We start from the raw sequence: 23,644 nt of genomic DNA on the forward strand, positions 1-23,644 counted from the left end.
ATGCGGTTTGTGCTGCTCAGCACACTGCCAAGACAAACTGGCTGCAGCAAGATTAGGCTTGAATCCTGAGCTTTTACAAATCCTGTTTTTCTCATCTTCTCCGGGTTCTTCCCACAACGCAGTGTCACCCACCAGAATTTCTCTTCTGGCAGAATATTGTAACTTGCTTGGTTTTTAATTAAAATTGTCCACACTCTGATTTAATGGCTCCATAAAGCATCCTGGCTTGCCCTGCCTCAGGTAAATGAAAATATTTGCTGTGGTAAATAGGACTATTAGTTTTATGATCCATAGCAATAAAAAGCTTTTATCAAGACTGTCATCAAAAGAGGCATATAATTGTGTTCCATGTAAAACTACAGAGAAGTCTGAGAAGTTTTACTGCGATTCATAAATTTCTGTAGGAAGAGGTGTTAACGGTGTCATTTTTTTGTGTGCCTTGTGGTCATTTAAAAATTAAAAGTGCTTGTGAGCAGATCTCGTACGTAGAAAGGATGGGGTCACAACGTGGACATAATAGGAATTATTCCCTTTTCCCTGCACAGATTCCCTGCATCAGCTTGGGCATGTCACTTTGTTCAGAAGCAGAATAATTCCGACTGAAACGAAGCAGAGGAGAAAGCTCTCTGAATTCCCTGGCTGTGTTTTCGTGGTGCCACAGCTGCCTGGGCCCCTGATTTCAGCTGTATAGCCAAGCACATCTTTCCCTGGCATGGTGCAGTGTGAAATAGTCCACAGGCATCTGCAGGAGGGCAGAGATGGATGGGGTGGAGTTGGATTTGGGCTGCGAGAGCCCCCCTGTCCCTTGGAGGGTGTGTTGGGTGAGACCCCCAGGGCAGGCAGGTTCCTCACTGCCCAGGTTGTGCTGCTTTATAGAATAATTTGAATTCTGTTTGGTTTAAAAGTGAGCAGCATCTGGTTTTCTTACAGCAGTGAGTGAATTACCCTGCTCCCAGCCCCAGCATCCACCAGCTCCTACTGGAAATGGGGATTCTCATCCCCCAAATCCACCTTGGACCTGCTCTGGGGGTACCACATCCTCCAGCTGTGGGCAGAACAGACAGAAGGGTGGCTGGAGCCGGAGCCAGAGCTCTGCCAGGACCAGAGCTCCCCTGGCTCTGGGATGCTGTGCCAGAGCTGAGTCCTTCCCCAAACCCCTGTGGGTTTGGAACTGGGGCTGGGATGCTGCAGGGCAGGGCAGGGGATGCTCCCTCTGTGCCTGCTGGCACATCATGGGGTGTTTAGGAGCAGGGTGAGGAGCATCCCTCACATCCAGGGCCACCAGCTGCGGTTTGGTGTGTTTATTTCGGGATGCTCCTCCCCTAAAGGTGGCTTGGGTCACATCTTTCTCCCGTGTTCTGTTGTGGCACCGTGCTGAGCTGCTGCTCCCTCCCCGCATCTCCACGATCTGATATTCCCCAAAGGAATCAGCAATCCCCTCCTCCAATTCCTGGCAGATTTAGGGAGTGGTTGCCATGGCGACGGGGGAGGAATTGGATCTGCAGCCCAGCTGGGATCAATCCCAGCTGCTGCCTCCTCCTTCTGAGCAGTCAGCGTATTTTTAATAAAGTGACCGTGTACAGGAGCCTTGTCTTTGTCTTGTTAAGCCTTTGTTGTGTACTAAATCCTGAGGGCTTTCACCATAATCTGCTTCGCTCACAAGCTTTACAAATCCCGCCCTTACTCCACGGGCTGTGGCCATGAGATCCAGGAGATATTTCTTTCCTGATGGTTTTTATTTCTGGAATTATTTTAATTGGTGAATCGTTGCTAGAAATGAAGGAAATCAAAGGTGCAGCCTGTGGGAAGGGAACCGAGGGTTCAGTCACAGCTGAATCCATCCATGCTGTGCTTTATTTGCCCAAATATTCTTGATGGCTTTTTGATGTTGCATTTTCTCTGGGCTTCGCTCACGTGTTGTGGCAGTGCATCGTTACCTGGGTTACCCGTGACAGGAGCACAGGCATTCCTGCCCCTGGAGACACCTGCCAAGGCAAACCCCTTCCAGGTTCCCTGCCTGGGGTCACAGTGAGAGTGGAGTCTGGCAGGAAGAGCCCTTAGAACCGAGTTTAGCCCTTGATGGGGCTCCAGAGGTAACAACCCAGGAGCTGCAGTGTGGGTGCATCACTGGGGATCCGAGTCTGGAATGACCCCAGTGCTGGACTGAGGTGAGGCCAACAGGACTGGGATCCTCATTTACTTCCGAGGCTCAAATTGGGACCTTTTGGGGTCAGTGGTGAAGTGATGGGGGCTGTAAAGCAGCAATGGTTTTGTGGGAAGGAAAGGATGTGAGGGGATGGACTCCCATTTATCTGAGGGAATAGAACCTCATGGGAAATCTGTAACTGAGTGTATTCAGTGTTCCAAGACATTGCTTTTGTGGAGCCAGACACACCTTCGAGAGCAGGGCGAGCATCAATATTCCTGTTTCTGGAGCGTCTGCTTTGGAATTTGGGCAGGCACAAACCCAATACCATCAATTACCCCACTTTTCTGTGCTGCCCCTGGCACTTTATTTACTGCCCAGGTACAGCCTCCTGCCCTAACCTCAGCCTCAGCCCAGCAGGGACACAGCCTCCCTGCCTATTACCAAAATCACGGCTTAATTTGAGCTCATTTCTTTTGTTGAGATGCAAAACTAATTATATTGAACTACAGATGAACAGGAAGTTGCATTAGCAAATTTGTTGGGTTTTTTGCTTTTGGTTTTTTTTTTTTAATCAATGGGGAATTATTCAGCATTTTTTGGGGGTTGGGGAACTTTGTAACCAGATAAAAGATATGGAGGAGGGCAGAGCTATAAAAAGTGTTATTGTGTGATTATGAAGAGGCCTTTTAATGCAGTTATTATGTGATGCTAAAAAGGCCTTTATTGCTTGAAGTTGGAAGCAGAATACAAATGTGCTCACAGTGTCTATTAAATGAAGAGTGGAAAAAATAGTCCCCATTTCCCTGAACTGCGAAGCAAAAATAACGATTAAATAGTGATTAAAATCAGCAGTGCTGGCTTTGTTAGGCTGATCACAGCCTGAGCAATAGAGCTGAGCGAGTGGGGAGCGATTGTTTGTGTGAATCCAGGCACGGCCCATTGTTCTGCCGGCCCCGTTTGTCCAGGTGAGATGGCAGCAAATCCTTGTGCTGCTGGCGGCTGCCTCAGAAACCAGGGCTGAGCTCTCCCCGGTGTAAAATAAGGACAGATGAGCTGGAAGTGACTCATCCAGAGTCATTCAGAGGGATGCTTCCTTCTCCTGGCAGCTGAACTCCAGAAGTTACCTGCAGTTTCTGTGGCTGAAGCTGCTGGACAAACACAGCTGGGCTCTTCGGTGCCCGATTTCATCTCCAGGGATCTGTAGGACAAAGCCTTAAAAGTGTTTGCAGACACCCAGAGAACAAAACTCCGGGCTGGGCAACCCCATAGCTTGTCCAAAATCCTCCACAGAACCACCAGCAGAAGACTGGGAGAAAAAGCCAGGTAGAATTTCGCTGCTCAGCATCTCTGGCAGATCAGAAATGTTGGGATTTCTCAGAGTTCTGTGTCTGTAATAACTCCCCTGGGTGTGGCTGTGCACGGCTGAGCATTGGGACCTCCCAATCCCAGTGGCAAAGGGAGGGAATTGGCTCTTGAGATCAACCTCAGGCCACCTGAGCATCCTGTTCCGGGCTGAACAAGCAGCAGGGTGCTGTGAAGTGGATTTGTTAATCCTGGAGGCCACAGTTCTGTCTCGTGGCGATTCCTAGGTTTGAAAAGTGCCTTTCTGGAGTTAGGAACAATGCCAGGAGGTTCCTCCTGTGCCTCCCTCACACTGGGAAGGGACTGTGCTGAGGTACAGTGAAGGAATCGCTGCCCCTCTGCACAACCTTTGCAGAAATGCTGTTCTTTATTCCACTAATTATGGGATTTAATGATAATTTTGCAGCTGGGGGAGCAGAGGAAGCACTGACTGAATGAGGCAGAACCAGGGATGTCCTTCCTTCTCTCCTTTCTAAAACTCCAAGAAGTTTTGCCTTCCTGTGTCCCAGGGGTGGTTGCCAGGTTTCATTCTCTGAAAATCCACCCAGCGTTTCAATGCACAGAAGGAGCTGAGGCCTTGGAAATAAATACAGGAAAATCTGCGAGCTGGCTGTTGCTGCCCGGGCTCTGATCTCCTGTTGGCCCTTCTGGCTGTATTTGCAGTGAGATATTCCCTGGTTGTGTGATTTCCTCCCGTTCTGTGCAGCTGATGTGGCACAGACAGGACTAAAAAAAGATGTAAGGTAGAGCCCAGATGCTGAATTCGGGGTGATGGAGAGTTCAGTGCTTTCCACAGAGCCTTTCTTCTCCATTCTGGCTGGAACAGAAATCACCTGAGGATGGAATGAAAGGCATTAACAACCCCAGCCTGTGCCACTGCCTTCGCAGCAGGCAGCAAACTCTCATGAGTGCAGGAGAGAGCCAGGGCTGCATTTACAGAGTGGAGAGTGGGGGAAAAACGGGGATGAATTTCTGTTAGATCTCAATTAGCTCCGAGCCATTTCAGCAGCACCCCAGAGCTGAGCAGAAAGCAGGCTGCTGGCTGCTCTAAAAGCCCTTCCCTGGGCTGGTTTTCCAAGCTCCTTCCCATTACTCAGGAGGTCCAGGGGTACTTGAATGTCCTTTTCTGAAATCCCTGCAGGACGTGCAGCCCTCCATGTGGCCGTGGCCCAAACTGGAGCACTCAGCTCCCAAGCTCTGTTTCAAATTGAGTCTTGGCTGGGTTCTTGGTGTTTGGGGCTGTATCCCAGTGTTTTGGGCTGGAATACCAGCATTTATCAGTACAACCTGCTGAACTCCAGAGAGGGAAACCAGAAAAGTGCAGGGACCTTGTGCTGGGATTATCCTGGCTCCGATTATTGCTTCCAGTTTCTTTCTGGAGGGAAATGCTGTGTCAGGGTGGCTGTTGGCTAAAGAATGTGCTCAGAAAATCCTGATATTCCTGCCCTTTCCTAATGAGGGCAGGCAGTGCTCCTTCAGCTGTGGGAGCTCCATACTTAGTGCCTATCCCCCAATCCATGTGTTTCCCCAGCACTTTAAGGAATGTTGCCATTGGCACACACACCCAGGTTTTCATTCCTGAAGCAGTGCATGTTTCTTAAAACCCCAGGTGTGCTTGGCAGCTGAAATAATGCCTCTGTGGTCTGGAGGTAAAATTAGCTGCTGTGGGAGAGAGATTTGCAGATTTTCATGCACTACATGAAAACACAGAGGGTGTTTTCCAAAGAAAACCTATTTTGGCATCCTCAAATTCAACTTGACCCGGGCTTGTTAGGCCACAGATCTGCCTGGAATTAAGCTATAGCTGGAGGAGAGCCAGAATCCAATTACATTTTCTGCCTAATGGGTCATAATTTATGCAGCGAAGAAGGAGGCAGGGATGTTGCTGGGGGAAAAGGGCACTGGGCCTGCGTGGATGTGCACTGGGAAGGGCTGATGGTAAATGGGAATGGGGAGCGCAGGGGTGCTGTCCTTCCTCCCGGGTTTCAAACCTTCCTCTCTTGTTTCAAACCAGCAATTCAGATCAGAAAATAGGCATCATACTGGACTGTAATAAGGGATCTGTGGGGATTTTAAGGTTGGCAAAGCTTTTTTGCTGGAGATCACTGCTCCTGTCTAACTGTGCTCATTCCCTTCCCAGCCTCTCTCCAAGTGGACATTGTTCCAAGCCAGGGGGAGATCAGCGTTGGAGAATCCAAGTTCTTCTTATGTCAAGGTGTGTGGTAGCTGAGGGCACCTGGATTTAATGAGTTAAAAATGAAAGTACACCGGGCTGGGATGGTGTTTGCCACCTGGGGTGGGTTAGAGCCCTTCAGCAGCGGGGTTTGTGAGCCGTGCAGAGCTGGGCTGGCTCACTGTGCTCTTTTCTCACCCCCAGTGGCAGGGGAGGCCAAGTTCAAGGACATCTCGTGGTTCTCCCCGAACGGGGAGAGGCTGACCCCGAACCAGCAGCGCATCTCGGTGGTGCGCAACGATGACTTCTCCTCCACCCTCACCATCTACAACGCCAACATCGACGACGCCGGCATCTACAAGTGTGTGGTCAGCAGCCTGGAGGAGGGCGACTCCGAGGCCACCGTCAACGTCAAGATTTTCCGTAAGGCGGCGCCTCCCAGGCTTTTTTCTTGCACGTTTATGAGGCAGGATTAGGGAGGAAACTGTTTCACCTTCCTAGGAAAAGGTTTGAAGGGGAAGGAGGGAGGGTGAAGGGAAAGGGGTGTTAAGAAGATGCAGCCTTCTCCTTTCTTGGTGTGGAGGGGTAAGTGGGAGTCAGGATGAATTTGGATGGTCAGGGCTTCTCCAGCACCTCCACGGCTTAAATCCTTCTGAAAGACAGCAGAGCAAGGGCTGGAAGGAGAGGGTTCTGGTGCTTCTGGCAGGAGAAACAGAGAGAGGAGCTGTTGTGGGTGACAGACACCTCTAGTGTGGAGTAGAGTGGCCCACGCATTCAGAGGGTTTGTAATGAGCCCTCAGCTTGTCCAGCAGAGCCCTGGGAGCAGCTCCTCCCTCCCTGCAGGGAGGCCGAGCAGTGCCAAGCTCACATTTTGCAGTGGGGGTTATTCAGAGTGGTGATCTGTGGGCACAGGGCTGGAAGTGGGGGTGCTGTGGGCAGTGCACTCACTCAGACCTTTATCCTCCCCTGGGAACAAGGAGATTTCTGGGGGTTTGGGGGTTTCTGTGCTTCCCTCAGGCTGGAGGCAGGAGCACAGCTCCAGGTGTGCTGAGAAAGCTGCAGTGACCCTCTCCTTCCCTTGCTTCCAGAAAAGCTGATGTTCAAGAACGCTCCCACCCCTCAGGAATTCAAGGAAGGGGACGATGCTGTGATTGTGTGTGACGTGGTCAGCTCACTGCCCCCCACCATCATCTGGAAGCACAAAGGCAGGGATGTCATCCTAAAAAAGGATGGTAAGGTCTTGGTTCTTGTCCGTTCCAGGGTCAAACGTCTCCCATCTCCCATCAGGGCTCACACGCAAAATGCTGGTGGTCACAAGGGACAGGAGAAGCAGTTTGTGCCTGACACGAGGCCATGGGATGTGAATTTAATTCTTCCAGGTGCTGTGGTTTGGCAATGGCAGGGCAGTTGTGTTCCCACAGAAATGGCCATCAGGCTTTGGCACTGGAATCAGCCAGGGAATGCTGGAAAAGAACCAAAACAGATCAAAGAAGTGCCATCAGACAGAAAAGCTGAATGTTGTGACACCCTCCAGCTTTCCTGAGGAAAAGGGGCTGTGAAAGCTCCTTGCAAGAACTATTCCCTCTCTTCCCAAGGGAGGCCCTGATTGCAGCTGAGCAGGTTCCCCACCCCTGGCACACAGGTAGTGAGGTTGGAGCTCTTGGGCAGGAGGGCTAAGTCCCAAACTGCTCATTGCCCGATGTGATGCAGTGTAAACGTGTCTGTGTGTACATTTATCTGTTCATCTCTCAGAGCACTCCCACTGCACAGCACCAGAGCAGTTGGCTGCTCTGCACAGATGTTTCTTCCTTGGCAGAAGCAGCTCCAGCTACAGCAGCATCTCCAGTTAATGGTGGGGAGAGAGATTTTATTCCACCAAGCCCAGAAGGGGCAAAGAGAGGAGAACCTGGAGTGAGCTTCCCTTCCTTTTGTCTTTTGCAGTGCGGTTCATCGTCCTGTCCAACAACTACCTGCAGATCCGGGGCATCAAGAAGACGGATGAGGGCACCTACAGGTGTGAGGGGAGGATCCTGGCCCGTGGGGAGATCAACTTCAAAGACATCCAGGTCATCGTGAATGGTGAGGGGCTCAGGGCTCAGAGCAGGGGCTGCAGCCTCAGATTCACAGCATCCTCCTCCTCTGCTGTGTCCAGTAAAAATGTCCATGGAATCCAGTGAGTGTTTACCAGGAAAATTCAGGTGTTTACAGGAAAAAAACATGTCAAGAAACCTGAAGCTTAAGAGTGAGGAACTGAGCTTGGTGGCACTCACGAGGGGTTTTGGCCACCACACTGAGGTTTTTTGACCTTTCTCCCCTGTGCTGATGGTTTTGGAGAGCTCGTGCCTCAAACCCATGGATCAAAGCCTGCAGCTGGTGGTGACAGGGTTTGGGTGACTGGTGGCTTCAGAGATGGACAGGGAGCCTCCCTCTCGCTCACACCTTCTGTCCCTTCCAACTCAGCCCTGGCTTTCCTCTCTTGCAGTCCCTCCCTCCGTGCGTGCCAGGCAGAGCACCATGAATGCCACTGCCAACCTCAGCCAGTCTGTCACCCTGGCCTGTGATGCCGACGGCTTTCCTGAGCCCACCGTGACGTGGACAAAGTAAGAAGCTGTGTGCAGTGTCCTGCTGGGGTGTGGATGATTCCCCAGGCCTGGAAAGCTGGGCTGGAGGGCAGGGAATGTTCTAACTGGGATATGAGTTGATTTTTCTCACAAGAATGGCCTCATGATGGGCTGAAGTCACCTTCTGCTGTGGGTTAGGCAGGGAGCACAGAGCCCACCCAGGGGGGTGGGGTGGGGAGGAGAATCAGAGGGTAGAAATCCTGTTGGTTGCGGTAAAAACATTTAATAAAGTAGAGCAAAACAAGGAATTCCTTCAGTGCTCCCCATCCTTCAGCCAGGTCAGCTGTGTCCCCTCCCAGCTTCCTGCATTTCCCTGTCAGGCAGTGACTCACACTGCAGGGACACTGTTCTTGGAGTGCCATAGCCTTTGGTGCAGGTTATGAGCACAAATTGACGTGGAAAAGCTGATGGCAGCTTGGAATGGTGCCTCGGTATGCAAGAAGCCACCCTCGGTGGGGTTACAGCTCTGTGGTGTGTCAGGGGCTGAGGGGTTCAGCTGCCAGGAGCCCTGAGGCAGGAGGAGTTGGGAACAGGCCACAAGCTGAGCTCTGGAGCCCGTGGGGAAGGGAGAAGGTGCTCGTCCCTCTCAGCACGAGGAGCTGCAGTGCAATAATTGTGTGAACGAGCCTAAGGCAGCCTTGGATTGCTTCTGTGCCCCCCAGGGATGGAGAGCCCGTGGAGGAGGTGGAGGATGAGGACAAATACAGCTTCAACTACGATGGCTCCGAGCTGGTCATCCAGAAGGTGGACAAGAGCGACGAGGCCGAGTACATCTGCATCGCTGAGAACAAGGCTGGCGAGGCCGACGCCACCATCCACCTCAAAGTCTTTGGTAAACAGCCCCTGAGCACTCCCAGCAGCCCAGCTGGGTGCTGGTCACACCAGTGTGAGCTGGGAGTAACCTGCTGATCCCAGTAAACACCTGCTGGGGCTGATCCCAGTAAACGCCTGCTGGGGCTGATCCCGAGCTGCTGCTCTGCCTGTGCACCTCTGCCACCGTGTGTGTGTGCGTGGGAAACTCAGCCCAGCTCCTCTCTGCTTCCCTCTGCTCAAACACGGGCAGGGCTGCTGGGATCAGACTCCCAGGCTGCTGGAAATACCTTCCAGGCTGAATCCTGATCCACCAAAGCTGCTGTTAAAAGGGCTTTAGCACTTGAGTGGGGCTTGCTACAACCTGGACAGGGAGGTGAGGTTCACCCCACCACTGTGTGAGTGACCTCAGGCTTGTAGCACTGAATCAGCAGCTTTCCTGCCTCCCAGGAATCTGGAAGTGTTAAGGAATATGGAATTCTCCCTGCCTTGTGTGCAGTCACCGGACAAAGCTGCTTAGCAAAAGGCTAATTTGGGGCAGGGAAAGTGGGCAGGGAGGTGGAAGAGTGAGCTGGTAATCCTGAGGGCTGAGCATTTGTACACTCTTAAATGGGTCCTCTCTTAGGAGCCTCAGCTGTGAGAATGAGCAGAAGAGGTTTGTTAGGTGTTTTACTTCTGCAAGGAGGTGCCCTCTTCAATGTCACTCTGCTCCTTCCCCAGCTGCAGTGAACTTGTCCCAGTTCTCCCCAGTGCTGCTTGTTTCAAACTCTGCTGGTGGCAGACCAGCTTCATCCTGAGCCCCACCTGAGCGAAGGTTCCTTTTTCTTCTCCTCCTCAGCCAAACCCAAAATCACCTACGTGGAGAACAAGACAGCCATGGAGCTGGAGGATCAGATCACGCTGACCTGCGAGGCATCAGGGGACCCCATCCCCTCCATCACCTGGAGAACCTCCACGCGGAACATCAGCAACGAGGAGAAGGTACAACCCTTCCCAAAGCCCTGTGGGGTTGGTGGGCTCAGCACAGCTCGTCCCTGCCTGTCCCTGGCCTGGAATTGCATGCGGATGCACGTGGAGATGCCGCTGCTCCCCCTGCCCGGGGAGCAGGTGCAGGGCCAAGGGTCACAGCACGCCCGGAGCAGTGCCACGCGTGGCCTCCCGTGAGGAGCCACCTCGGCTTACAGCAGCTGGGGAGATGCTTTGTAATGCCTGCTGTATCACTCAGGGGTGGATTACATTGAGGAGACCCTAAACCCTCTTCAGAGGAGTTCCTACAGTTGCAGGAAGCTTCTGGGAGGTGGGAATGAGCACCCTGATGCCAGAGCTGCCCACGCTGTGCAGGTGGCAGGTGAGGGCTGCTCCCTCTCCAGGATGCAGAGGACCAAAATGAGCCTGTTCGTTCCTCCTCCCTGCTGTCCTCTGACACTGCACATCCCTGAAGCACAAAAGCCTGGCTGCCTTTTGTGCTCCCCTGTTCTGTTGATCCCATCAATACCATTTTGTTCTTAAAAGGCAAAAATAATTAGCAGTTTTTTCTTCATAAAAAAGAGTGCTCGTGTTGTTGATGGTGACAGCTCCTTTGATTAGATGAGGTTAGGACATGCTGCTGTACTGGAGATGTTTCATAAGTGACCAGGAGGCAGAATTTGGAGCCAGAGAATGCCTAGACAGAAGTGGGAATGAGGAGTTGTTGCTAATTAATAATCTCCTAATAACAGGATGCTTCAGGGCTCAGCTGCCTTGGCCATGCCAGAGGTTCTGGCTCAGTGTGGAGGCAGCAGGTGACACTCTGAAAGTCTTGGAGCAACAGAGGTGTCCACTGTCACTTGTCCCCACAGCTGCTGTCCTGCACTGCAGCTCCTAAATGAGCTTTTTTAATTGCCCTCATGACGTCAGCCCCTCCCCACGTTGATCATGTGTAACTTTATTAATCAGGGTGCCAAAGTTTTCCAGCTTCAGTTCTTTCTTAGCATCTTTTGGATCCCAGGGCTGCTGTGAATCCCTGCAATGTTCAGGGAGAGGTTTCCAGTGCCTGCAGAAGCTGCAGCCTGACTGGGGGCTGTTTGGGCAGGATTTGACGTTATTTATTCGTGGGTTTGTCTCTGTTAGGAGAGCCCTGGGAGGTGCCAAGGGCTCCAGTGCTGCTGGCTCTGGAGTTTGGATCACAGCCACAGACAGAGCTTGGTCAGGGAGGAGAATGTAAAAACAAAACCAAGTGGTAGAAGAGCCCCCCCTCTGCAGCCCAGTTAAACCATGGCGATCTCAGTGGCAAAACTGCTAACTAATTTTTGCTGATTTTTGAGACTCATACATCCTGCTCGATGCTCTCAGGGTGGTGATCAATAGTAAGGGAAATGTTCATACTCTGAAACTTTCAGATGGGGGAGAAGCCAAGGTTTGAGGTACTGCCATGTGTCCACGTGCTGGTTCAAACCTTCAGGGCAAACATTATTTTATCACATCCCATGCACTTTCTAGGCTGGATTATTCTCTGTGTGTGTGTGTGTGCACTTTGTTTTGGTTTGTCTTGTACTTTTCCCATTCTTTATCTTGTGCTCTAAGTTGAGGTGAATGTTTCAGATGTCCAGCAAATCCTTAGGTCAGAATAGCTATATAAATATTCTATAGAAAATTCTATTAGAATATTTAATTCCATTAAATAGTCTGTTACAAAGGCATATATTCAGTTTATTCTCCACTTTCTTTCTCTGGGACAGCACGAGGAAATGAATGGTCTTTGATGCAGGATAAACAATGCTATTTTAAGAATTACCAAGCCCTATTTTTGCATATTTCTCTTATCCAGGTACTTGGATGCTTCTCTCTTGCCTCATGTTTGCTCTTGTAGTCATCCTTCAGTGTAGATTTTTAGAGGGGTAGAGATGCCTTAACTCCCATGAACGTTCTGGAAATCCTACCCAAACCCCCACACAAAAGCAAGGTTTAGTTCAGCCATGTCTCCCAGCAGAGTTTGGGATGTCCCAGTCTCTGAGTGCTCTGCCACCCTTCCATGGAGCAGTTGTGGGGACATTCCTGGGTTTGTCACCCAGCAGTGGAGCTCAGCCTGTGGGGATGGGAGGGAAACACTCTGCAGGTCCTTGGTCCTTTATCCAGAGCTGGATCTCGCTGGGAGCTGCTCTCCCAGCCTTGTCACCATTCCCTGGAGGGCAGAAAATAAAGGGAACATCTTCTCACCAAAGGAGTCAAAGAACAGAGGAAAGGATCAGCTCTGATTTCTCCCTCCTGCATCCCAAACACAGTTTAACCTGTGTGCTGTCCATGGGCCTTTCCCCCAGGGCTGCCCCACAAGGCTCCCTGTTCCTCAAGCAGGAGAATGCAGATTTCTGGATGGATCTGAATTGCTTGGATGAATTACAGGTGTCTGTCTCCCCTCTGACAGGAGAATCCCATCACTGCATTGTGCTGTCCTAGAAACAGCCCAGTCCACCCTTCCTCTCATTTTCTGGGTTGCTGTTGCTGCCCAGCAGCCTCTCTCAGCTCTGTGTCGTTGGCAGCTAAAGCAAATGGATGAGTTTTTAATAATTTAGGAATCTGAAGGTGCACGAGGCTTTGGATTCCCCCCTCATTCCCTGCGTGGTGCTGGGTAGAGCTGGTCTGTCTTGGTGAGGAAGAGTTAGTGTGGAATTCTCTGGGATGGGGAGTGTGGCTCTGCCTCTTTCCCCACACCCCTGAGGGCCATTGCAAAGAAACAGCAAACTCTGAGGATTTGGGAATGGGCTTTTCTCCTTCTTTGTCTTCCTTTGGGTTGACACCAAGGGATAAGAAGTGTCCCCCTGTGCTGACACTACAGAGAGCAGTGAGCAGGAGTGGAAGGGGACTCACAAGGCAGGTCCCTGAACATAACTGGGACTGAAAAAGGGATTCTTCTGGGTTATTGGGCTGCCTGTTCAGCTTTCAAGCACCTTGTGCACAGCAGGATATACACACCTAGAAATGACCAGGTCTTGGGAGTGCCCCAACCCCTGCAGGGGTTGGTAGCTCCACCTCAGGCTTCTCATCATGAGCAAACCATTTGCTTTCATCAGAGCCATTGCCACACGAGGCTGTGTGTCCCATCTGTTGGTATTTCAGTCTCACAGTGCTCACTAGAAGCCCCGTGGCAGCAATGCTCTGGTTTTGATTCTCATTCCCTGAGCCTCCATCTCCATCCCTGTCACTCGTGTGTGCTGTGACATCCACACAATGTCACCGTGCCTCACAGCCAGTGATGCCATGCTGGCTCTCAGGATAGCAGGTGATTTTTGACTCCTGAACTGAAGGGAATCAATTGAAATAAGAGACCAGGAGATACCTGAAATAGAAATTCTAGAGGGGGAAGATGGAGTGCAGCAGCTTGGCTCTTTGTGAAGTGCAGTGAACACGGTCCACACTGCTGGTGGCTTTCTGTGAGTGGGAAATACTTGCTTTAATGCAAGGTTTGTGCATGTTTCACTGCTGTGGGGCTGTCCCCAGCCCAGCCAGGGCCAGTGCTGCCATCCCTGACCATGGGCAGCTGGAGCTGGGGGGTCCTGTCCCACTGTGCCAGGGCTCCGCAGCTCCAGGGCTGCTGCTCCTCCTGGCACAGCCTGCATGGAAACAGGGCTCCAAATGCATGATGAGCACATTAATCAGTGTTAATTAATCGGTGTGGGGTGGCGAACAGACCTGGAGAAAACCAGGTCTGTAGTCTGCAGTTCAGTGGCCAGAGCTACTTCCTCAGCAGCAGGTGTGTAGAAAAGGTGAGATGTGACAAAGGAAACAGTCACTGATATGTAATAAATCAGTCTTTAGGTGCCATCAGCCTTTGTTTAGTCATTTAAAGACCAATTCAGAGGCTGTGAAACGGTGAATGCCAACCTAAATTGATGGGAGAGGGAAGGTGTGACCCCCCCACGCACAGGAGATGCACAGCTCGGAGCCTGCATGTGCACACAGCTCAATGTGCTGCAAACACTGGTACCTGAAAGCAACCTTTGATAAACTTTTATTGCTTTTTTTCTGTTGTTGTTGTTGTGTTCTATATCTGTTCTCTCCAGGCTTCGTGGACCCGGCCCGAGAAACAAGAGGTATAAGATTACCAGACCTTTAGCAAACTTCTTAGGTTGTTGGTTTTTGGTTTCTCTTCTAAGCATTACGGATTAACAAATCTCTAGTGCAGTAACCAACTAAATGAGCATTAATCTGATCCAGTTAAATACCAACATGTAAAAGAAACAGCTTCTAGAGGTAGAAAATGCTTGGCATGTGGTGATGCATTTTTTGGATGAGCAAAGTAGCTGTGTTGGGAGTGAGGAACTCTGCTTGTCACTTAAAAATTAAAGAAAATGAGATTAAAATTAAAAGCAAATGTAAAAAGCTGCTTTCACCATTTTCTTCTATGCTGCCAGTGTGAATCATCCTCTCTTTTAGAGAGGGAAGAATTAGCACCAACCTGTATCTTGGGAAAGTAATTTTTCCCCAAGAAAGCCTCCTCTGCTCCAGCCAACTCACCTATTTGCTCATGGCACTCCTTCAGTTTGACCTTCTCTTTAAAGGACAACTGCATCATGTTCCATTTCCAAGTCAATGCAGAGAAACCTCTCACGAGGAGCATTTCTCCAGAAAATGCTCTGGATTGCTCAATTATTTTTATTTGTCTTTGATCTGCAAGGGTCAGCGAGGGGGGAGGTGGGATAATGCAGTGACTGGGGTTGCAAATGGGGGTTGATTTTATTTCACATTCAGTGCTGTGCTTTAATAATAATAATAACAATAATAATAATGCACCTGATTTGTAGCACTCTTGCTTCAAAGTGGACCAGGAGAGTTCCCAAGCAAATTACAGGGGTCAGGTGGAGAACAAAATGAGCTGTCAGAACTGGGTGACTTGGATTTGTATTTTTAGGGTGAACTTTGTGGAGGCTCTGATTTTTAAAATTATTTTTAAGCCGTCTTAAATCCCAGAGTCTGAACAAAGTGAAGCACCACCCAGCTGCGTTTCATGTGGGGCTCAGAAGATCCTGCCCATTCTTCCTTCAGAATAATCTGTTGGATTGTGGCAGGTGGAGGCATCAGATATTCAGAGCAGTTTGCATTGAAGAATTTGGAATTTGAGTAGTTGCATCTCTCCAGGACTCACATGAATTCCTGTCATAGCTGTCCCCTTCCTGCCCCCAGTGTTTTCTCTGTGCTCTCTCTCTGCAGCTTTTGATTAATCTGAGCACTAATACTATTAAGTTTGCTGTCTCTAAATTTCTTACTGCCTCTGTATCTTAAAATACCCCAGTGGGGTGCAGGATATCTCTCTAAAATTGCTTTAAAGTTGCCTGGAGGCTTTTAGCAGTGGATTCCAGCAGCAGCATGGAGGTCAGGGAATGTTTGGCATTAAGTATTTCACTTTCACTAAAGGAATTTAGGGTGAGGAGGTGAAGTCAGTCCTGGCAGCATCTCTGTGCTCCCTCAGTCACAGCCCAAACCGGTGATGCCCCTCTGGTAACTGGGAGTTGGTGCAGCCTGAGGAATGGCTGCAGGTTAAATACAAATATCAAACACTGCCCTGCAAGCACTGAGCAAGGACAGACCCCTCATCTTCCTTCGGTGGAATTCTGCCTGTGGTCAGGATTTTCAGGGGGGTTTGTGAGGACGTGGGAAGTGCGTGAGGAGACAGGAGTGTGTGGAATTATTTGTGGATGTTTGTTTGGGAAAGGGCTGAAAGCTCCAGAAGGTGAAGGTCTGTCCTCTGCCCCTTCAGCCCTGAGCTGTTGAGCTCTGGGCCAGGTGTGCCCGCAGTGGCTGCGCCCCAGGGCATGGCCAGAGTTTGGGGAAAAATGCCTGCAGTGGCTCAGGATGAATTGCAATAATTGGCAATACAGAGAGCATCCTGCTCTGTTCTGTGCCATGGGTTACTGCCCGTGTCCCTGAGCTTGTCTCCCTGGCACAGGAAGCGTTTTGTTGGCCCAGATCCTTGGAATCAGGGAGATTTAAGTAGAGGGGTTACAGATGTCAGCATCTGGCTCACAGGTTCCTGCCTGTCCTGTCTCCAACAGCCAGAGCATCTGATGGGCTGCAGTGGGGATAGAGGAAACTTGCAGTGTGCTTTCTTGGGTAGACGTTTTTCTCCTGATCTCTCTTTTTCCTTCCTTGTCCCTTTTTGCATTAAAAAACAGAGCTTCATCTTCAGAATCAGTTGCATTGCTCATGAAATCAGCATTGACCATGATTTCCTGGCACTCCTTTGTGTTGGATCTTGAGGGAGCAGGGAGAAAGGCAGGAGAATTTGGGTGTAAAATTGCCTTTTCTAGAATTACCTGTGGTGATCCTACACCAGTGTTTTGTCCCTTATACTCTTCTGGTGAGGTGACAGAGACAAGTATTGAGAATACTCCCCCAGGTCTGGAGTCCTGGCATCTGTGGATCTGGCTGGAAGTGAGCTGGGGTTTGGAGGGAAATCACAAGTCAGACAAAAGGAGAGCAGTGCAGTCAGCCAGGGGAGTGAGATGAAAGCAGGTTTGGGTTGTGTGATGCCACAGTGCTTTCATGTAAGGCTCTAGGAAATGATGCCCACAGCACCATGTGTCCATGGAATAACTGTTCCCAGCAGGAAAGGGATGGATTTTGTAGCTCATGGCATTGGCCAGGGATTGCAGCAGGGAAAAAGAGAGGAGAAAAATACCTGTGGTTGTTTGTGTCATCAAAGATTCTATTTTTGTGCATTTGAAATTGGCCTGGTGCACATGAACTGATACTGGAACTAACAGAGGTGACAAGTGACATTTATTTGTAGAAACTTTGTCAGTCTCAGGGCCTGAGACCTTTAGCTCAGCACAGAGAGAAGTTTCAGGCCCAGAGGTCTGACACCTGAGATACCAGAGATGTTTTCTGTGCACTTGGCTGTTGGAAATGCTCAGGGTTTTACTCATTCATCAGCGCTTGTCCTGTACCTTCCAAGAAAACAGATGCTCCTGGAGAGTGGCAGGATGCAGCAGCAGGCACAGCCACAAGGGTGCCAAATTTACTCCCTTGTGCTTGTGCTGCAGAATCAGAAATGAGAGGAGAGAGTTGGTGCTTCAGAGCTTCCAGGCTGAGGCAGAAGCACCAGGAGGGAGAGAGGAGTCCATGGCTTTGTGTTTTCATGGATTAAGGGAGCAGGGGGGCTTTGGTGACAAACTGGAGAGGAAAACACCCAGCCTGGGGTGGGTGGGGTGGCTGCAGTCCCCTGGCAATGCCCCTAGATTTTACATTCCTTGTCTCCCTGCCAGTGGCATCCCCACACTCTCTTGCATGTGGGAAATGGTTCTGGAATTTGCTTGAGGCAGGGTTTTCTTGCCCTTTTCACTGCACTTTCCTCTCTTCGTGTGCCACGTTCAGGTGGAAGTTCTGAGCTTCCTTTTTGCCTGATTCAACTCTGAGCTCTGGATCTGTTCTTCCTTACCCCATTTCAGGGCCACTGAGATAAAACCAGTATTGCTGAGAGAGCAGGAAGGGCTGGATTCTCTGACGGGAAGCTCTTGGGGAGGTTTCCTTGTTTTTTTCTTTGCATGCTGGCAAAACTTTTTAACCAGAGCTGGATCTCTGCAGTTCCCATTCTGGGGAGAAGCTCGACTTTGTCCTCAGATGTGCAGTAGCAGCTGATACTTTGGTCCTTCTTTTCATTATTTTCCCCTTCTCCTGAGTGCTTTGAGCCACCGCAATGGGCCCTGTGTGACAGGGAACTCTTGGAATTGCCTCTCGTGGTCTCACCTGGCCTCAGGTGAGGCGATCCCCCCAGTTCTGCAGGGTTGGCGTGAGGTAGAGTTCGTGCTGTCCCTTCGGGGGCTCGGGGCTCGGCCTCTGACGGCGTTCCCCTCTCGTGCAGACGCTGGACGGGCGGATCATCGTGCGCAGCCACGCGCGCGTGTCCTCGCTGACCCTCAAGGAGATCCAGTACACGGACGCGGGCGAGTACGTGTGCACCGCCAGCAACACCATCGGCCAGGACTCGCAGGCCATGTACCTGGAAGTGCAGTGTAAGCAGGCACGGCGGGCTGGGGAGGTGCACCAAGTCACAATAACAATTTAATGGGGAAAATAAAAAAGAAAAACTGAAAGAAAACGCTGGTTCAGATTGACAGAGTCAAGATACAACCCGACACCCTGTTAGTCAGCAGTCTGGTAGAATGGTGGTTGCAGTCCTCTGAAGCGGTGATCCTGTAGAAAAAAGAGGCTGCTCTTCCTCAGAAGGTCCAGTGGTGGCTGTGTAGCTCCTGTCCTCTGGAAATCCAGTGGAAGAGTTGTCTCTGGTGTTCAGAATCTCAGGTTATATCCAGGATGGGATGCTTGGTTCCTCCCTCTGGGTGGAGCATCTCACAATGGGGTAATGCATAGTCATGAGGCCAAGTGTTGATTAGGCTCATTAACAGAAGATAGTCCGGAGGGAGTTATCTCTGAGTCATGGGGCAGGACAATGATGGGCCATGAACAGCAAGATAGTCTGGGGGGAGGAGGCAAGGAAACACTGCCCCACCTGATTTCACCAGCTCCTGAGGATGGGAATAGAATACACTGCAACCCGGGACAGGAGGTTTACAGGGAGCTGGTTTATTCCCTGTCCCTTCCCTGTGTCCCAGCATGTGCGTGGTGCTGGGGGTGAGGGCGTGGAAGCAACTCAGTCTGGTAAAAGGCTCAGTCTGAGATGTTGCAGGGTGTTTGCTCCAGCTGTCTGCAGCTGGGATGCTCTTCACACCTCACCACGGATCTGCTGCAGTCCCATTTGGTGGGAATCAAAATTCTCCCCTAGAACAACTTTCCTGGCACAATTTCCCAGATCCATCCTGCTGCCCGCTCCTCCCACGCTGCGCAGGAGCAGCTTTGGGGCTGAGCAGGTTTTGCCCTTCAGCAAAAGACACTCCCCATCCCCCTGGAAGAGAGGACAGTTCCCATTTCCTATATTAGGTTCCCTTTCCCGCATTAAGGTGGACTCCAGCCAAGGGATCCTCCTCACAGTGAGGCTGCCTGGGCTGCTTTGGGAGCTTGGCTGGCTCCAATTGCTTTCCCAAATGTGTCTTTCAGATGCCCCCAAGCTCCAGGGCCCTGTGGCCGTGTACACCTGGGAAGGAAACCAAGTGAACATCACCTGTGAGGTGTTTGCCTACCCCAGCGCTGTCATCTCCTGGTTCCGGGACGGGCAGCTCCTTCCCAGCTCCAACTACAGCAACATCAAGATCTACAACACCCCCTCAGCAAGTTACCTGGAGGTGAGGAAAGCCAGGAGGGCTCAGTGCCATCCAGTAACTGATGCTGAAGGAATTAAGTGTTGTCCTGTTGGTGGAAGTTTCTAGCATATAAACGCTGAGAAATACCAGGTCATAGAAGATAATCAGGTAACAAGAAGACACAGCCCCTCCTCGCCTCTGATCTTTGCCCACAGCAGTTCTCTCCCCCATGGACAGCCCTGGGAGCACAAACACCTGGATTTTATTGTAGCTTCTCCCCAGCTAAATGCAGGGTGCCTTGGCAGAGTGGAAAAGGGTTTTGTGATCAGAGCTTGAGCCTTCCTTCCCCGCACAGGTGACCCCAGACTCGGAGAATGACTTTGGGAACTACAACTGCACTGCTGTGAACCGCATCGGGCAGGAGTCCTCCGAGTTCATCCTGGTGCAGGCAGGTGAGCCTGGAGGGCAGGGGATGTGTCAGCAGGTGGCAGAGTGGCCCTGCTTTGCTAGTTTGTGCTGCTGGGGTAGCAGGAGAGGCTGTTCATGGATCTCGTGTTGGGTTGGAGCTGCTCAGCATCTCTGTTCCCTTGTTTCTCAGGGGCTCGTTCTTCTCTGTGCTCCCAGAGCGCTTTGTCAGAGCTGTGATCTTTGATTTGTGCACCCCAAATCAGCAAAATGCCCTCCTGGCAGCTGTAATGCAGGACCTGAGCTTCAGAGCTGTGCCAGCCCCTGGGAGGGGCTCCAGGGCTGCCACAGAGGCAGATTGGGAGTGGTCGAGCTCTGCATTGCAGTGCCCTGTGGAAGGGGCTGTGGGCACAGAGTGGCACCCAGGATGCCTTTGCTGCACTGCCCTGCTTGTTTTGTTTTGGAGAAGGGACTGGGAGTCTCCAGCCCCTTAGAGAGGAGACAAAATGAAGAGCTGTGCACTAATTAACATTGTCAAAAGCTGCCTAAACACTCTCCGAGCCTCAGCCCTGCCCTTCTCCTCTGCTGTATGCTGCCAGGGGCTGTTTGGTGTTCCCAGCTGCCACTGAAGCTCCCTTCCCAGTTCCCTGTGTCTCACTGGCTGTTGTCCCTTGTCCCCAGACACCCCCTCGTCCCCGTCCATCGGCAGAGTGGAGCCCTATTCCAGCAGTGCCCAGGTGGAGTTCGACGAGCCCGAGGCCACGGGCGGGGTGCCCATCCTCAGGTACAAGGCAGAGTGGAGGGCCCTGGGTGAGGTCGAGTGGCACTCCAGGCTCTATGATGCCAAGGAAGGTAGGAACGACAGAAAAAGCTGGTTCTTTACCCAGCTGCACTGAAAAAAAAGTGACTTTCCTTTAGGGAAAAGCCGGGGAGGGTGGAGGGTTCGGGTTGGAGGCCCCAGACAGGTTTTTAAACATTTGCTGGGAGCGACACCTGGAATTTTCAAGTGGAAATGAGAGTTGGGCTGTGCTGAGAGCTCTGTCACAGACCTCTCTGAGCAAGGTGATGAACCCTGTGCTTGGAATAAAAGTTTTCACTTGCTGCTTCCCACAGGAGGCTTTTCAACCCCCATCTGTCACCCTTTAGTCCCCCTTGGAAAATAAACCCTGCTATTCCAGCAGCAAACTTGTCTTGTTGAAGCGATCTATAGCAGTGCTCACAGCATAAAATCCATCTTGGAGTCAAATAAATCAAAAGAGTTTTGATTTGAGGAGGACTGTGGAAAGGAGAGTTCTGCTCCACAGCTGAGTTTTTCACCACCAACCCTGTGCAGAGCTGAAATTTTTGGTTTAGGTCCCCGCTGGAGTGATGAGATCCCAGCTAGAGTCAGGTTTATTTGTCTCTTTTCTCCCTGCATGGGGAAAACAGAGTTTGTTTCTTTCCTTCTTTGAGTCCTGAGCTTTTCTTTGCCTTTTCCCCCCCCTGTTTCTGCCCCAGCCAACGTGGAGGGGATGGTGACCATCACGGGGCTGAAGCCTGAGACCACCTATGCCGTGAGGCTGTCAGCAGTCAATGGCAAGGGCGTGGGGGAGCTCAGCCTGCCCGCCGAGTTCAAGACACAACCAGTTCGTAAGTACAGCCCAGCCCCCCTCTGCTTCTCTCTCCTGGACCTCCCCAGGGAATCTCTGCCATGCATGGATCACACCTTTTCTCTCTCACAGACCTGGCTGCACCCTCTGTTTTCTCTGTGGTTTTGGGTTGTAGTGGATTTTGTTGATAATTAAAAAATCTTCTGTGAAGGGAGGAGGCAGAGGAATTGTTCTCTTTGCACTGGTTGGTGTTTCCAGTTCAACCTTGGTGTTGCCAAAGAGAAGGGACTGTGGAAAGGAGAATTTCAATGAGAAAAAGCAACTGAGAAGGGTTTTGGTCACAGAGAATGTGATGGCACTGTCACAAGGCTGGTTTGTTTTGCAGATTAAGGTGTTGAGCACAGGACTGGCCTTGGGTTGCGGAAGGAGAAGGGAGGGAGGGTTTCTCTGTTCTGCACATCCTGCTTTGAGATGCCCATGCAGCACTTGAGGGGATTCCATGGATTCCTCAGGCTCTTCTCTGCTCTCCCTGGGCCCTCTTCCATGTTCTGCTGTGCCCAGCACTGTCCTCCTGTTGGGGAAGGAATTAAAACCAGGGAGTTCTTCAAGGTGGGAAGGAGGAAAAGAGGAAAAAACCGAAAGAGTGGAGTGGGCAGGGGAGATGTGAGCAAAGCAGGCAGGAAGAGGTGGTTCTCCCGTGGCTCTTCTTTCCCATTGCCCCTGCATTCAGCCCTGCACCTGTCCTTCCCAGCCCTGTGTAGCTGCTCTCTAGCTCTGCCAGAATTCTCTCTCCAGACCCCCCTGCTGGACCCGGGGCTGGCACTTCCCAGCCCCCCCCGAGCATGTCTGGAGCCCCCTGAGCTGTGCCTGGGCTCCACTTTGCCACCTTCTGCCCATCACTGCTGAGCAGGACACACTGGGATTGGGATTTTCCAGCTCCATATTCTCTGTCTCCTCACATCCTCTACGTTTATTTTTTGTGTGTGTGTGTCTATCTCTTTATTTTATTTTTGGTCTGTGTCCCATCCGTGGATAAACTGCAGGCATCCCTCACCCACGTAAGTGCTCTCTGCATTTCTTTCACTCTCTCTTTGTGTTTTTAGAGTGTTCCTCTAACACCCAGAACTTTTAGCTTTTAATTTAGTGCCTTTTTCCCCTCAGGGGCTTTAGGATTGCAGTAACTGGTAGTGTCCATTTCCTAACAACACTGACTCTGGAGTAGTCACTGTGCTGTGTTTTAGAACAGAATTAGGGTTAACTCTTTGTCTGTGCTCTAAAGCATGCAACTGAAATATTTAATGTAGTGATTATCTAATAATAATAATAATAATAAAAATAATTATAGTTAGCTTGTTGACTACAGAGTGGAGTAGTGGAAGGCTTCATATTTATGAGTCCATTAAAAATTGTTCAATTTTAATGATATTGAGATAATTCAGGGAAATCAATTCAGCTAAATTGCAGATCTGGTTTAGACCAGAGCCAGACAAAAACTTCAAAATTTTGAATATCTCCTCAATTTTGAATGCACAAAACGGAAGAAAAAAATTCAAATTTTTTTCCTCTTCTCACTAATAATTTTTACCACTGGCCAGTCTTCCAGCTCTTGTGTAGATTGAGTAATTAAATAAATAAATCTCATACTAAATTAAAAAAAACCCCACATGTCCCCCCCTCCCCAGTGCAGAATGAGTCAGAAATGTGATGGATCTGTGTAACTGGGAGTGAAACACTGGGATGGCTCCAGAGCTTTGTGCCTTTCCAATCAGAGCTGATCAGTGGAGCTAAAGAAACCTCTTCATCCCACTGAGCATTATTCCATTTATCAATGCATCCTTGTGGGGAGCTACTGCTATTCCCAGGATTACAGGGACAAGCTCGAAGGAGCTGCTGTCACATTCTTTGAGATTCCTGAAGTAAAAAACAGGAGAGGTTTCTTTGTATTTTTATTTTTAACCCCAATTTTGAATCACGCCTGTGCCGTTCCCCCTTAAAGATTGCACTGGACAAAAGCTTGGATTTAGTGGAGCAGGAAGGGGAAGGATGGATGGACAGATGGACAGGCAGGATTGCAAATTGCAGCAGTTAGGGAGGCACCTGGGAGGCATTTCCAGAATATTTGTGCAGCCTGAAATTGTTTGGAGCCTGTTAATTCCAGGAGAAATAATTCCTTGAGGCTGATCGTGGTCAGGGTTAGAGGCTGAGGGTTGGGGCCCTTCTGAATTGGAGATAACCAACAGCCCCCCAGGGAGGGCAGGGCTGGGGATCCACATCAGTGCTGCAGGAAGAGGGGAAAAATCCAGTTGAGAAGAGAGGAAAAAGAACATGAAAAGCTCTGTTTCAGCCCCACCGCCAGACCTGTCTGC

At 50.6% G+C, this 23,644-nt stretch overlaps 1 protein-coding gene across 1 annotated transcript in view; it reads left to right on the top strand.

The window, feature by feature from the left end:
- NCAM1 (neural cell adhesion molecule 1) overlaps positions 1-23,644 on the top strand; it is a gene marked incomplete at its 3' end in the record, with an annotated part of 83,417 nt that overhangs the window by 36,574 nt on the left and 23,199 nt on the right. The window contains exons 2-13 of the mRNA XM_082296829.1: positions 5,652-5,726; positions 5,889-6,107; positions 6,773-6,916; positions 7,626-7,763; positions 8,167-8,284; positions 8,968-9,137; positions 9,954-10,096; positions 17,949-18,099; positions 19,142-19,326; positions 19,640-19,736; positions 20,371-20,541; positions 21,187-21,318. Of these exons, the coding sequence (XP_082152955.1) occupies positions 5,652-5,726; positions 5,889-6,107; positions 6,773-6,916; positions 7,626-7,763; positions 8,167-8,284; positions 8,968-9,137; positions 9,954-10,096; positions 17,949-18,099; positions 19,142-19,326; positions 19,640-19,736; positions 20,371-20,541; positions 21,187-21,318 (1,743 nt within the window). The remainder of the gene's footprint in view (positions 1-5,651; positions 5,727-5,888; positions 6,108-6,772; positions 6,917-7,625; positions 7,764-8,166; positions 8,285-8,967; positions 9,138-9,953; positions 10,097-17,948; positions 18,100-19,141; positions 19,327-19,639; positions 19,737-20,370; positions 20,542-21,186; positions 21,319-23,644) is intronic.

Source organism: Coloeus monedula (genome assembly GCF_965178545.1).
Source record: "Coloeus monedula genome assembly, chromosome: 25".
Classification (NCBI taxonomy): domain Eukaryota; kingdom Metazoa; phylum Chordata; class Aves; order Passeriformes; family Corvidae; genus Coloeus; species Coloeus monedula.